This window comes from Asterias amurensis, chromosome 2 (assembly GCF_032118995.1).
Source record: "Asterias amurensis chromosome 2, ASM3211899v1".
NCBI classification, from domain to species: Eukaryota; Metazoa; Echinodermata; class Asteroidea; order Forcipulatida; family Asteriidae; genus Asterias; species Asterias amurensis.
In genome coordinates this window covers 18,918,666-18,931,542 of record NC_092649.1, presented here as the reverse complement: position 1 = coordinate 18,931,542, position 12,877 = coordinate 18,918,666, and the positions used below count along the sequence as shown (strand labels likewise).

The 12,877-nt window shown below is 39.4% G+C and overlaps 1 protein-coding gene across 2 annotated transcripts in view; it reads left to right on the top strand.

Moving 5' to 3' along the window:
• The window catches only part of LOC139951545 (uncharacterized), a 31,629-nt gene extending 18,801 nt beyond the window's left edge, over positions 1-12,828 (top strand). For both annotated transcript variants that reach the window (XM_071950492.1, XM_071950487.1), the window contains exons 5-12: positions 472-712; positions 973-1,087; positions 1,561-1,679; positions 3,307-3,502; positions 4,406-4,471; positions 5,559-5,726; positions 6,111-6,180; positions 6,317-12,828. In XM_071950492.1, coding sequence (XP_071806593.1) covers positions 472-712; positions 973-1,087; positions 1,561-1,679; positions 3,307-3,502; positions 4,406-4,471; positions 5,559-5,726; positions 6,111-6,180; positions 6,317-7,854 — 2,513 coding nt within the window. In that variant the 3' untranslated portion in view covers positions 7,855-12,828. The remainder of the gene's footprint in view (positions 1-471; positions 713-972; positions 1,088-1,560; positions 1,680-3,306; positions 3,503-4,405; positions 4,472-5,558; positions 5,727-6,110; positions 6,181-6,316) is intronic.
• The last annotated feature ends 49 nt before the right edge of the window (positions 12,829-12,877 follow it).

The window sequence follows — 12,877 nt, the reverse complement described above, 5'->3', positions numbered from 1 at the left end:
ATAGCCTCTCAAATTATTATTACACTTTATTTATTTGTCACTCAGTCAGGCTCATGGCTGTGTTGGTATTACATGTTATATTGTAATAGCATCCTCTCTTGGTAGAGATCAACCGGGTTAAAAAATTGCTACCTAGAAACCAGACATACAGTAATGTAGCAGTACGTGATTAAATAGAAATCTAAAAATATCCTTGCCATCCGTGTCAACTCAAATCAAAACAGTGTCCCTCGGTAAACTTTTACCCATGGTGTCTGATTTCATTCCTGAAACTGTCTCAGCCCCCTGGGGGGTATTATACAGCCTGCGCTACAGAAAACTACCAGACAATTTTTAGTATTATTTTGTCTGGTTTTAAAGCAGCTCTATGAAATTGGGCCCTGGTCTGTTCTTTAAACTCAAAAGCAGTGGGGCAGACAGTGCTAAAAAAAAAGGCAAGATTGATAAAATGTCTTCTTTCGTTCTTTACAGACCAGAACACATCTGCATTGAGTAGCCTTATTCACATGCACTACGAGGAGATTGTCAAAGCGACCCGAGACTTTGATGAATGCTGTAAACTTGGAGAGGGCTCATTTGGGACTGTGTACCATGCCAAGATCAATATGTCTCACTATGCTGTAAAGTGTATGAAGAAGAATGAGTACATGGGGTACGAGACGATGGAGATCGCTAGAACTGATCAGTTGAAAGAACTGAGGGCACTTGTCAGGTAGGCAATCCACTTATGTTCCATTTAGTCAAGTAAGGATGTTTAGTCCCCCAAATTAATATTTTGACGTGGTGCCCTCTGCAAGGTTTTATTTAATACTTGCATTTTCCCCAGAGAAGTGCCCTTTAGGGAAAAATTGCTGTACCCCTTCAAGAGTGAAGTTTAAGGCCTGAGGTGGATCTAGTGAAGTTAAATTGTGTAGTGGTATCGCTAGTCAGCAAAATTATCAATTCATTCAGATTTTGTAATTTTGTATTCAGGTATCGTCATCGTAACATTGTTGCCCTGTTGGCTTACTGCATGGATGGCCCCTCACCCTGTCTGCTTTATGAGTTTATGGAGAATGGCTCCCTGGAAGATAATCTTCTGTGCAAGGTAAGCAACTTTCACAAAGTCAGGTTTAAGCAACTTTCACAAAGTCAGGTTTAAGCAACTTTCACAAAGTCAGGTTTAAGCAACTTTCACAAAGTCAGGTTTAAGCTATTACTTTTACAAAGTCAGGTTTAAGCTATTACTTTTACAAAGTCAGGTTTAAGCAACTTTCACGAAGTCAGATTTAAGCAAGTTTTTTACAAAGTCATGTTTAAGCAGCAAAGGCAGGTTTAAGCAAGTTACACAAAGTCAGGTTTAAGCAACTTTCTCAAAGTCAGATTTAAGCAACTTTCACAAAGTCAGGTTTAAGCAGCAAAGTCAGGTTTGAGCAAGTTTCACAAAGTCAGGTATAGCAAGTTTTACAAAGTCAGGTTTGAGCAACTTCACAGTCCCGTTTAAGCAAACTTTCCTAAGACTCGAATCATTTTTTTTCTTTCATGAGAATGTATGTGATAAAGAGTTAAATTGATTTATAGGCTCAAAGGGGACCTCTGGATTGGAGATTGAGACATAAAATAGCTGAAGGGTCCGCTAACGGCATTAACTTCCTGCACAGAGCTCAGGACCAACCGCTAATTCATGGTGACATCAAAAGGTATAATTTTTATAATAATAATAATATCGAAGTCTTATATATCGCACAAATTTACCAATGAGGTACATGTACTCAAGGCGCTGAGTATGTATACAAACTTTCAGAAATATAGGTTATTGCAGTGATGAATTCTGAGACCCAATTATTTAACACCTTATAAGGGTTTACAAGGTGCTACGGCGCATTAAGCAGCCACAGCCAGGAACACCGGGGCGAACTCCTTCTCTTTTCAATAAGTGTACTGGGTTATTTTACATGCATTACACAACACATGGGACCATGGGCTTTACGTCCCATCCGAAAGACGATGCAATGGTTAAGTGTCTTGCTTAAGGACACAGGTGTCGCGGCTGGTGATTCGAAACCCACACTCTGCTGATCAGAAACAACATAGTTTATACACTCGCTTCCTTTCTTTAAAACCAGAGTGTGGTTGTTTATATTAACAATTTGCATCAAAAAATGTACAGGTCAATCAAATAGAATACTAGACAGTTGTAGACCTGTCCAAGTTAGAGTAAACATATCTTTGTACAAAATTGAAATTGTGAGTTTGAAAAAAAGAAACATTGATGTGAAAAAAAAATGTTGTCATTATGAGTTCAAAACTTATGTTTCATCAAGACTCTGAAAAACACTTTAACCCTCTCCCCACGTGTGCGTACTAAGAATTGAAAACTCGGGACTCTAAAAGATTTTAAACCAACAAAAAAATCAGGAATATTACTTGAGTGAGATTCGAACCCTCGGCATTAGCATTGCTTCAGCATATTTGTTACCACTAGACCACCTAGCTAGTCTGTCTTTGTTGGCCGACAAAAAAATTGCTCACAATATGCTTTTGCTTAGAAAACACCAACAAAGTATATTAAAGTGTCATGGCCAAGCAGAGAAGAGCACCGAACTCAAGCTCTGGGCCCAATTTCATAGAGCTGCTTAAGCAAAAAAATTTGCTTAAGCAAAAAATTCATTGCTTAGTAAAACCAGATAGCTGGCCAAGACTCCACTCAATTGTTATGCTAAGTAAACAACAGCTAAATACTAGTCATAAGCAATGTATATGGCATGAAATTTTGGCCAGTAACATGTGTAAAATAAGCGAGCTATTTTCGTGCTTAAGCAAATTTTTTGCTTAAGCAGCTCTATGAAATTGGCCCCTGGTGTTTCTGTCCGGCAAAGTGTGGGTTCGAATCCCCGTTGTGATACTTGTGTCCCTGAGCAAGACACTTTTACTATTATTGCTTCTCTCCACCCAGGGGTAAATGGGCACCTGTGAGGGCAGAGATGGTTTAAGATATGAATTAAATGGCACAGTGACCAGGGGTTATAATCTTGGAAGCGCTCTTCGGATGTTAAAAGTGCTATGTAAAAGCTTTTTATTATTATTTACATTATTGTTATTATTTCATCTTATCACAGCATGCTAAAGAAAGCTCATATTATTTTCATTTGTGCCGGTAACTCCTCGAGACGGGCTACGTCGCATAGCCTTAGATCCCAAATCAGGCCTTACAGACATTCTGATCAATGAACCGTCTGATCAACGAGGTGGTATTGATTCAGGATCAACACGAACTTTACATTACTTTTACTTTCAAAATTGTCCTCCCCCCGATAATAACTACAGTGCGAACATCTTACTGGACAAGCACTTTGAACCGAAGATCGCCGATTTCGGACTTGCGAGGCTGGGGCCAGAGAACGGGAGGACATATTGCTACTTGAAGACCAAGAACGCCCATGGGACCCTTGCGTACCTTCCCGAGGAATACAAACGCAGTTCTAAGCTCTCGACCAAGGTGGATGTCTACAGCTTTGGGGTGGTAAGTGTCCATATTAATAAAAGTGGCTTCTTAAAAGCTAGCGCTCATATCCGTCACTCGGTGAGGGAAGTGTCGTGGCCGAGCGGTTAAGAGCACGGAATTCAAACTCTGTTGTTTCTGATCAGCAGAGTGTAGGTTCGATTCCCCAGCCTTGGCACCTGTGTCCTTAAGCAAGACACTTAACCATTGCTTCATCCTTTGCTGCGCCGTTGGTCCCATGTGTTGTGTAACGCATGTTAAAGAACTCAGTGCACTTATCGAAAAGAGAAGGGGTTCGCCCTGGTGTTCCTGGCTGTGGCTGCTAAATGCGCCGTAGTACCTTGTAAACCCTAATAAGGTGCTAAATTATCACTGCAATCTTTTTGTATACACCCAGCGCCTTGAGTACCTTGTTTGGTAGATACGTGCACTATTTAAGACTTATTTATTGATAATATTATTATTAATGACACTCGTGGCATTTCTACATTCAGTATTTTCCTGCAAGGCATGTGGGATGACGTTTGAATTGTGAGACCTACTCCTTTTACATAGCACCTTGTAATGTTTTACAAGGAACACCGGGGTGAAACCCTTTTCTTTTACGATATAAGTGGACTTTGAAGTGCGTCACACATCACATGGGACCAACTGCTTAACGACTTATCCGAAGAACGCAGCCATAATGGTTAACTGTCTTGCTTTTAAGGACACGGGTGTCACAACTGGGACTAAAGCCCACACTGCTAATCAGAAACACCATAGCTTGACTCCTGTTCTGCGCTCCGTGGTCATAATGGATCGATTTGGCTGGCTGCCAAGGGCCCCCTCGCATGCCGGCGTCTCAGACAACGATGCGAGTAAGGATGATTAGTCTCTCGACATTATTATTCTAATCATATTATTTTGTTTGTTTTATGGCAGGTTTTGATGGAGATTCTTGCTGGGGAGAGAGTTGCAGACAGCAAGCGCGAACCCAACAAATTACTCGTAGGTATTTTTAAAGGCAGTGGGAACTATTGGTAGTTACTCAAAATAATTATTAGCATAAAACCTTACTTGGTAACGAGTAATGGGGAGAGGTTGATAGTATAAAACATTCTGATAAACGGCTCCCTCTGAAGGAATTTGATTTCGAGACCTCAGAATTAGATTTTGAGGTCTCCAAATCAAGCACACAACTCCTTTCAATATTATCTTGCAACTTCGACGAGCGATTGAGCTGTTATTTTATGCATACTTTGAGATACACCAAGTGAGAAGACTGGTCTTTGACAATAACCAATAGTGTCCCATGTCTTTAACTCTTTCAATGCCCGTTTTTGTTTTGTTTTTTAAAGTTCTGTACTAGAAAAAAAAATTACCGTTGTACGGCTTATGACTGGCACCCCTGACTTAAGACATTAACAAGATAAGGAGACTGCCCACGTACGACATAAGGCTAGATAGCTCAGTTCGTAAAGTGTCGGCACATTTATTTGGAGGTGGTTGGTTCAAATGCCACCCCAGTAAATTTTTCTTTGTTCAATCCCAAATTATTAGGGAACAATAACTTGTCTTTCTCACCAAACAAATGTACTTGCTTACTTGTGTTGCCTTGGCACATCCCAATGTTAATAGTATTTCTTGAGTAATACTACCCCTTCATAACAACATGTATACTTTTTTTAACATGTACGATTTCGACTCGTTTTGTATTCATAACAAATTGTACATGTGGCAATTTTAGAAAACATGTTCGACAGTGGCACTGAGAGAGTTAAAGATGTGCCTTTTCTGAAACACAGTTTCAATTCAAGAATACATTTATTTCAAACTCTCATAAAAGAATAACGACAGCTACGTGTATTACGGAGTAAAGCAAAACAAATCATCAAGTAACAGTTAGTAAACATAAATAAATAAATAGAGTACGGGGCCGTTTTGGTAAGAATGAGCTTGTAAAAGACAGCCGCACAGACAAGAAAACAAGACAACCAGACAAATCAGACAAACACACAAAAGGACAGATGAACATAATACATGACACAACAACAAAATAAAGCATTAAAAACTATGTTGTTATTAATTTGTACAGACTGACATCATTGAGGATGCACTGGAACTCCGTAATCACGAAGCCATCATCAGCCGTGTCAGGGACAGAAAGTGCCCTGATTGGCCCTGGGATATCGCCTGGGAATGGCTGCAGCTCGCCCTGACATGCACCAGGTCAAACTTCAAAAAGAGGCCAGAAATCAACGAGGTAAGAAGTTTGTGCTTTAGAACTCATCAGCTATCGTTATTAGAGAGGACCAAAAACAGCTTCATTGTCACAGGAGACTGACGATGACTAGAGCAAGCTAGTCAAAACATTGAGACCAAATAAGAACTCACTCCGTGGAAGTGCAGTTAATATTGATCCTAAAAGCTAAATTTGTACCTTCCCCGCCCAGGTAGTAGTTGAAAAGCAGGACAGTTTTTTTAGAACTGAGAAGTCTCTCGAAAAATCTTCTTTGAGATAGTAGAATTTATAGCAAATTCTGCCTGGCAAAATACACATGGTGTTAACCGCAAACCAAATATGTAATGATATCAAAAAAAGATTTGTAAAAATTAACTTAACCTTATTTTTTGTGTGGGTTTTCAGACTGTCACTATCTTGGTGGATATTTCTGCTGAGATTACTAAACGAGACGAGATGCAGAGACAGAGACAAGGTGAGAATTTAAACCATGCTTCACCGCCAATACCCCCCCCCCACCTAAACAACCCCACCCCTCCCCAACCCCCAACATTCTTATCTTCCAAAACAGAAGTAAACTCTTTACCTTTTTTATCATATTTAATCCACAGATTTTCATGTTCAGGAACCATTACGAAAGACCTCTGAGGTGTTCAGTGAGTCTTATTACCAAACCAATACCCAGCGGTACGGACCACCTACAACCACTGGGGTAATGGGTTACCCCGCGCCCACAATGGGACCCCAAGGTGCACCCATGAGGCGTGAGTTCAGCGTCGAGTCAAACAACCCCATGGTTGTTGGACAGCATCCGAGGTACGGGGATGGAACCCAGAGACAACCAATGCAGTTTGATCCCGGCCACTATCAGTCGCCAGGCTACGGAGGTCAACGGTCAGACTTTGAGTCCGGCATCCGGAGACAGACCTTATCGGTGACCTCCGATGAGAACAATTTGGCGAATGATTCCTCGTTGACCTCCTTGAACTCCAATGACCTTTTGCCTAAGATGGACCAATCAATGGGTACGCCGTTGATCATGTACCCATCTGGGATGTCCGGTCATCCCCAGCAGTCTCGGCAGTATGATCCACGCCAGCAGTTCTACAGTCAGTCCCTAACTGGGTACGGCGGACAAACCTTACAGCGCTATCCACAGCAGTATCAGACACCTGCAGGTTTCAGAACGATGAGTGCCGCCACCCAGCCCCAGACGATGCCTCCATGGACTGACTCCAGTTACTACGCTCCTCCATCGCCTGTCATACCACCCGTTCCAAGACACCAACCAAACATTGAGGATCATATGAAACAGCTGGATATCTCCCAGTTACCTACGAAACCCATGGGGAACCTTTTACAACAAGGCGACCCCAGGTCTCAGCAAGCCCCCTCTACCCCACCCAAGAGAGAGCCCGAACAGAACACGGATATTCTCCCGAGCTACCAGCCTCAGGGGTTTAAAGATCGATCGATGAAAGAACCAATGATCTCCGTTATCAACGAAGAAAGCGATGAGGAAGGAACCATCCTCAAGTCTTCCCTCACCACCGACGAGATGCATCATTTTCTGTCGCGTAACCGAGAAGCAACGCAGCAAACTGAGAAAATGCAGGGGCCTTCAACCGGGCAGTTGGCCCCATCGCCAACGTCCTCATCAACAAGTCCAGCAACAGAAACAACCGTTGATGATGAACACCAGCGTAAAGTCTCAGATCCCTTGAATAAATCTCTGACGACATCACAGATGCGACAGTTTCTGCCGAAAAAGAGAGAGCCTACTGAGGAGACAGAAAAGCTACCAGGTGAGGGAATGGAAAATATCAGTCATAGAGAGTTGTTGAGAGCGAAAGACCCAACCTCTTCAAATCCTACAGGAGGTGCCAGGGTTGCAGGTCCTTTGGAGGACAATAAAGATGATTGGCAGCCTTCTCTTCTTACCGAGGGCCACGAAGCTCCAACATCTTCAGATTTGCAAGAATCGGACTTCGCTAAAGTTGTCCCGCAGATAGGAAGAGGGTGCGATGTCCAGTCAGACAGATGTTACTCTGTCCCGTCCAACATGGCCGCCCTCGTATCCCAAGGATGTGGTGTTGCGACTCACAAAGTGCCGCAACAAATGACTGAACCAATTAACAGCAGTAAATAGAGAAACATGAAACCTTGAGTTAAGCTGCTAAATAATGTGAATTGACTCACAGGTTTAAGGGCACTCAAATAGTAGGCCTATGCATTTCATTTAATGTAGCATGGAAATCAAAGTTTTATGCTTAAAGCCATTATACACTTTCGGAACAGAAAAAAAAAGTTCACAGATATACAAATCATATACAGGGTTTACAGAAGGTAATAGTAAAAGACTTCTCTTGAAATATTATTCCAAAAAATGCTTTACTTTTTGAGAAAATATTAAATCAATTATCAATTCTCGACATCGAGAATTACGGATTTATAGTAAACATATGTCATGACACATGGCCTTGGACAATACTGTTTACCGAAAGTGTCCACTGGCTTTAAATCAGCTCAAATCATGCATGAGAGGTTGAATCGTTCAATTATTTGTTTATAGTTGTACAATTAAATGACATCTCAGTGGAGATATTAACAGGTATTGCCATAACAGATGTTGCCATGGTGCTACCACAATTAACCTCTAGATTATGATAGGCCCACATGAAGTTGTTGCATAAAATTATGATTTCAGATCTGAGATTCTGATTTTGGGGGTGAAAATTACACCTCTTTCTTCAAAACTACACTACTTCAATTGCAGTCGTTTCTCGCAATGTTTTACACTTTCAACAGCTTACAAGCAAATTTCTTTATGGTCTTTACCTTCAAAAGTTATTCCCAAAAGTGTACCCTGCCTTTAACACATACTTGGATAGATTTGGAGAAAAAATATTATGAAAAAAAAGGTCAAGCTCCCTCCTCTACTAATGGTAAGACTTTTGTGCGACACTTTCTGTATGTGCCTTTTCATATAATACTGGTTATGCTACCGATATTTTAAGGTGATTAATATAATGTTTTTGCTAAGAAAATGGTTTATAACGAGTTGTCAATTTGGTTTTCCAACTTTTTGTGTCTTACTGTATTTCTGTATTTCTTAAATACTTGACTTAATGAAGGTTTATGAAACTGCTTTAGTAGTTGCCGTTATATAGTGTGTGGCTGGTTTCAAGTGCACCGAATTCGAGTTCTGGTGGGTTTGAATCCTGGTCATGACCTTGAGCAAGATGCTTTACTGTAATTGCCTCTCATTGCACCCAGGGGTATAAATGGGTACCTGTGAGGGCAGAGATGGTTCTTGTGATTGATTGATTGGTTTAGCTCGGAGCAAATTGATGTTTTCATTGTATGTGTTGAATGGTTGTCATTCAAGAGATGTTACCATTTGTATAAATCTGTTGGAAGTTTTTAAACAATTGCACGAAAGGATGGATTTTGTAAACGAGAACTATAACAAGAATTTGCTTAAAATTATCAAGAGATATAAGAAAAATTTATTTAAATAAAACTTAAAACTACTGATTAATGTTTATAATATGCTTAAATCATTTAGAAAAAAAAATAAATTGACATTTCTTTTTTGTATATACTCAGCGCCTTGAGTACCTTGTTTGGTAGATACGTGCGCTATATAAGACTTCGATATTATTTTTATTATTATTATTAAAAAACAGTTACGGTCTGTTATAAATTGGGTAAAAAAAATTCAGACTTTTCTTTGTTTTCATCATGTTTCTATTAATAAGAAAATTATATGAAAATTATTTTCTATTTGTTTTACTCTTTTATATACCTTTGGTAATAGTCTGAAAATTTTAAATGGTTTAAATGGTTTATTTATTTAAAAATGTCACGCAGCATACCGCTGAATTGCGACATAATTTACAATCGTTAAAAATATTACAACAATTACTAAAAAGCTTGACGATAGAAAATACATGGTAACAATAATTACAACAACAAAACTTACTTCGTTGGTTGTGTATAACGTTTTGTATATAGTATAACGATTCCCTCGAAGGAATGTGGTTTTAGAGAGAGTGAATTGAAATGTAAATTAACATTCTTTATCCCCGATGCAAATTTAACATCTATTATATCGTTGCGGTACCCGCTGCCAAAACATAGGATTCGAACTGCCTCTAGCTGCCGGGCAACCTCGGTAGTCTAGTTGGTAAGACACTGCTCTAGAATTGCAAGGGTCGTGGGTTCGAATCCCACCCGAGTAACATGCCTGTGATATTTTTTCACAGGACTCGGGAAAGTACTGAGTATACAGTGCTAACACACATCGGTGTATGGGTAAAAACCAAAATTAATATTCTTTATTCACGATGCAAATTTAACATCTATTATTGAAATGTATCTGAATGAAACAATGTGACCTATGTTTACATTCAAACCGCCCTCTGTTGACAAAACACTGTATACATCATGTTTTGCCAGGCAAAAAGACGCATAGTCATGGTAAGATTGCATACACTTTCTAGATGGCTGCCAAAACACAAAGGTTCTGCCCAGCGGTATGCGCGCAAATCATGTTATGGTTTTCGAGTGACGTCAGAGGTCACATCGTCTATACAGTATAAAGATTATTCTTTCTGCCTGGACACAGATTGTTGGCGATATCTCAGAAAAGCTACCACCTTTTGAAATGAAATTTTCAGAAGTTGGTTTTATTGTATATATCCTACATTTATACAGGATTAAAACGATTGCCTAATTCCAACAACCCCAAGGTTTACAATTTCATTCAATATGTTTCCCTCTGATTAAGTGCCTTTTCATGATATTGTTAAATGCATCAATTTGTTATATTTGAAATTGAAAAATGTGCCAAAATAAAATATTCTAATCATGAATCACGAACCTGTCTTGAAGTTGATACATTGCCCATCTGTAAGGATAGTTTTTTTAATACAAGAAAACAAAACTGAAGCCATTCAATTGGATTTGAATATTTCTCTAATCTAGTGCTCACTTTTTTAAGCGTAAACAATTAATTAACAAAGAAGTTGTAATGAACATGCCACAAATGACCCAGCGAGATTAAGCGTCTTCAAATAAAAAACAAATAATGGGCTACAAATACTGTTCCTGATCAGCAGAGTTTGGGTTCGAATCCAGATCATGACACTTAAAAACAAGATTTATCTTGATAAAAACAAGATTCATTTGAAATGTACTGCGTCCTAATGCCTGCACTTTAACATGCGCGTACTCGGTGCCAGACAAGCACCATATGAGCTTATTTTTTCTGCTTTTAACAAGCCTGCACGCAACACACTCACTGCAGCCAATCAGTGTCGATTTTGAGTGTTTCCCTCACGGGGGTTAGAGACTTGCGCAAAGCTCGTTTAGTGCGCTGCCCACGGTAGCGAGGCAGACTGCTAAAAGACGCGAAAGAACGAAGGTTGTTGTTTGGCGAGGGCCGCCTGACATCTGGTCTATTACTGGATGGGTTTAACTCTATGTATGGGTTACTAGTATGTTCCTTTTGCAGGTAAAGGAAAAACAAATGCTGCACATGTTTATCTTTTTGTAAATGGAGAAAAACTTTTAAAATGAAGAATCCTAACACAAATATAAGTTGTTCAGCTTTTTTGAATCAAACTAAAGCAATAACGCAGCACAACAAAGAATTTAAGTCACCTGGAAATAGAATTTGTTTTCCTTCAAACATTAGAGTATGTTTATGAACAATAAAATAATTGCTTGAGTAATTGTTTGTAACAATTTATATGTTTAAAAAATAGATAAAGTTGTTTGAGGGTGACTCCGCCTACCCCTTTTGTGATGTCAATCGAGGCAGACTTTGCCGTAGGCGTGAGTTTGTACGTTTCAAAAAAAGTTTATTTCTTGCATTTTTCCGGCAATATTGACCAGGATGCTGGATGAAGCAGAAAAACTAAAGATGGGGTCAGTTTGCAAAGTGGTCTGGTCCGACGTCTTTTCCAGCGCTGTACAGCAAACACTTCAAGCCGTAGTGCTTCGAGAATCCGAAATATCGCGCCTCGATTGACGTCACAAACAGCGCCCTCTCGGGTCGGGACTACTTTTAAACTTGTAAATAAAATGGATCAAACTAATTTTTTTGAACCTTAGTTAACCGTTTATTCATATTCCACTCACCAAAACACATACTTTAGTGATAAAAGCTTTTTTTTGACAAAATACCACTTCTAGGTGATTTTAAAGGGATGCTGCAGTGAATTAAAAAAAAAACAGTTAATTTGCTGTCATTTATTTCTGATATATGTATTGAACATCAATAAAATGTGTTTTGTTTTTTCCCCCGACATATCTCACTCGCGTAATTAGCAAATAAGTCATGCCCCCCTTTTTTGGTTTGTTACCATCTACCATTGACGTCACGTGGGGAATTCAAACATATCATCGGCAAAAAAAGTCTGGTCCCTAACTACACACGCCTAGGTACCAGGCCACACAGTGCACACGTCTCTATATGCACACAGCCAGGGGGCACGACGGCTCGAGTTACCGACATGACGTCACGTTTATGCAAACGAAGGCTCCCTTTTAGGGGCGGGGTGGGTTCCCCTAATCTCTTGAAAACCATTTTTGAAATACTTGCGCATTTAATTAAAAAAATAAAAAAATATTTCAGGTTTAAAAAGTCATGTTTAATTGTTTAAATTATTTTAAAAAAACACTGCAGCCACCCTTTAAACACAAAGTTCACCAAGGAAAAAGGTTGGTGGTACGGCAAAAACAAATCCTGCACACGTTTATCTTTTTGTAAATGGAGAAAACAATTTTAAAAAGAAGAATCCTAACATAACTTAAAGAAGTCGTTCAGCTTTTCTGAATCAAACTAAAGCAGTAACGCAACAGCACACCAAAGAATGAGACATAAAGTTCCCACCCAAGAAACCAAAGAAAAAGGTTGGTGGTACGGCATTTTTTGTGATTTTATTTTTTAAAACTTGCTGGTCAAATTATAACAGAGAAGAAACATGGCTGTCCATTCTTAAAAGTGGTCTTTACTCCAACTAGAAATGTAAAACACTCCAGCTAACAGGGAGTAAAAAGTGTATTGCATGTTTTGGCTGATATTCTTAAAGCCAATGGACACATATAATTTGTCAAAGACCAGTCTTCTCACTTGGTGTATCTCAACATATCCACAAAATAAA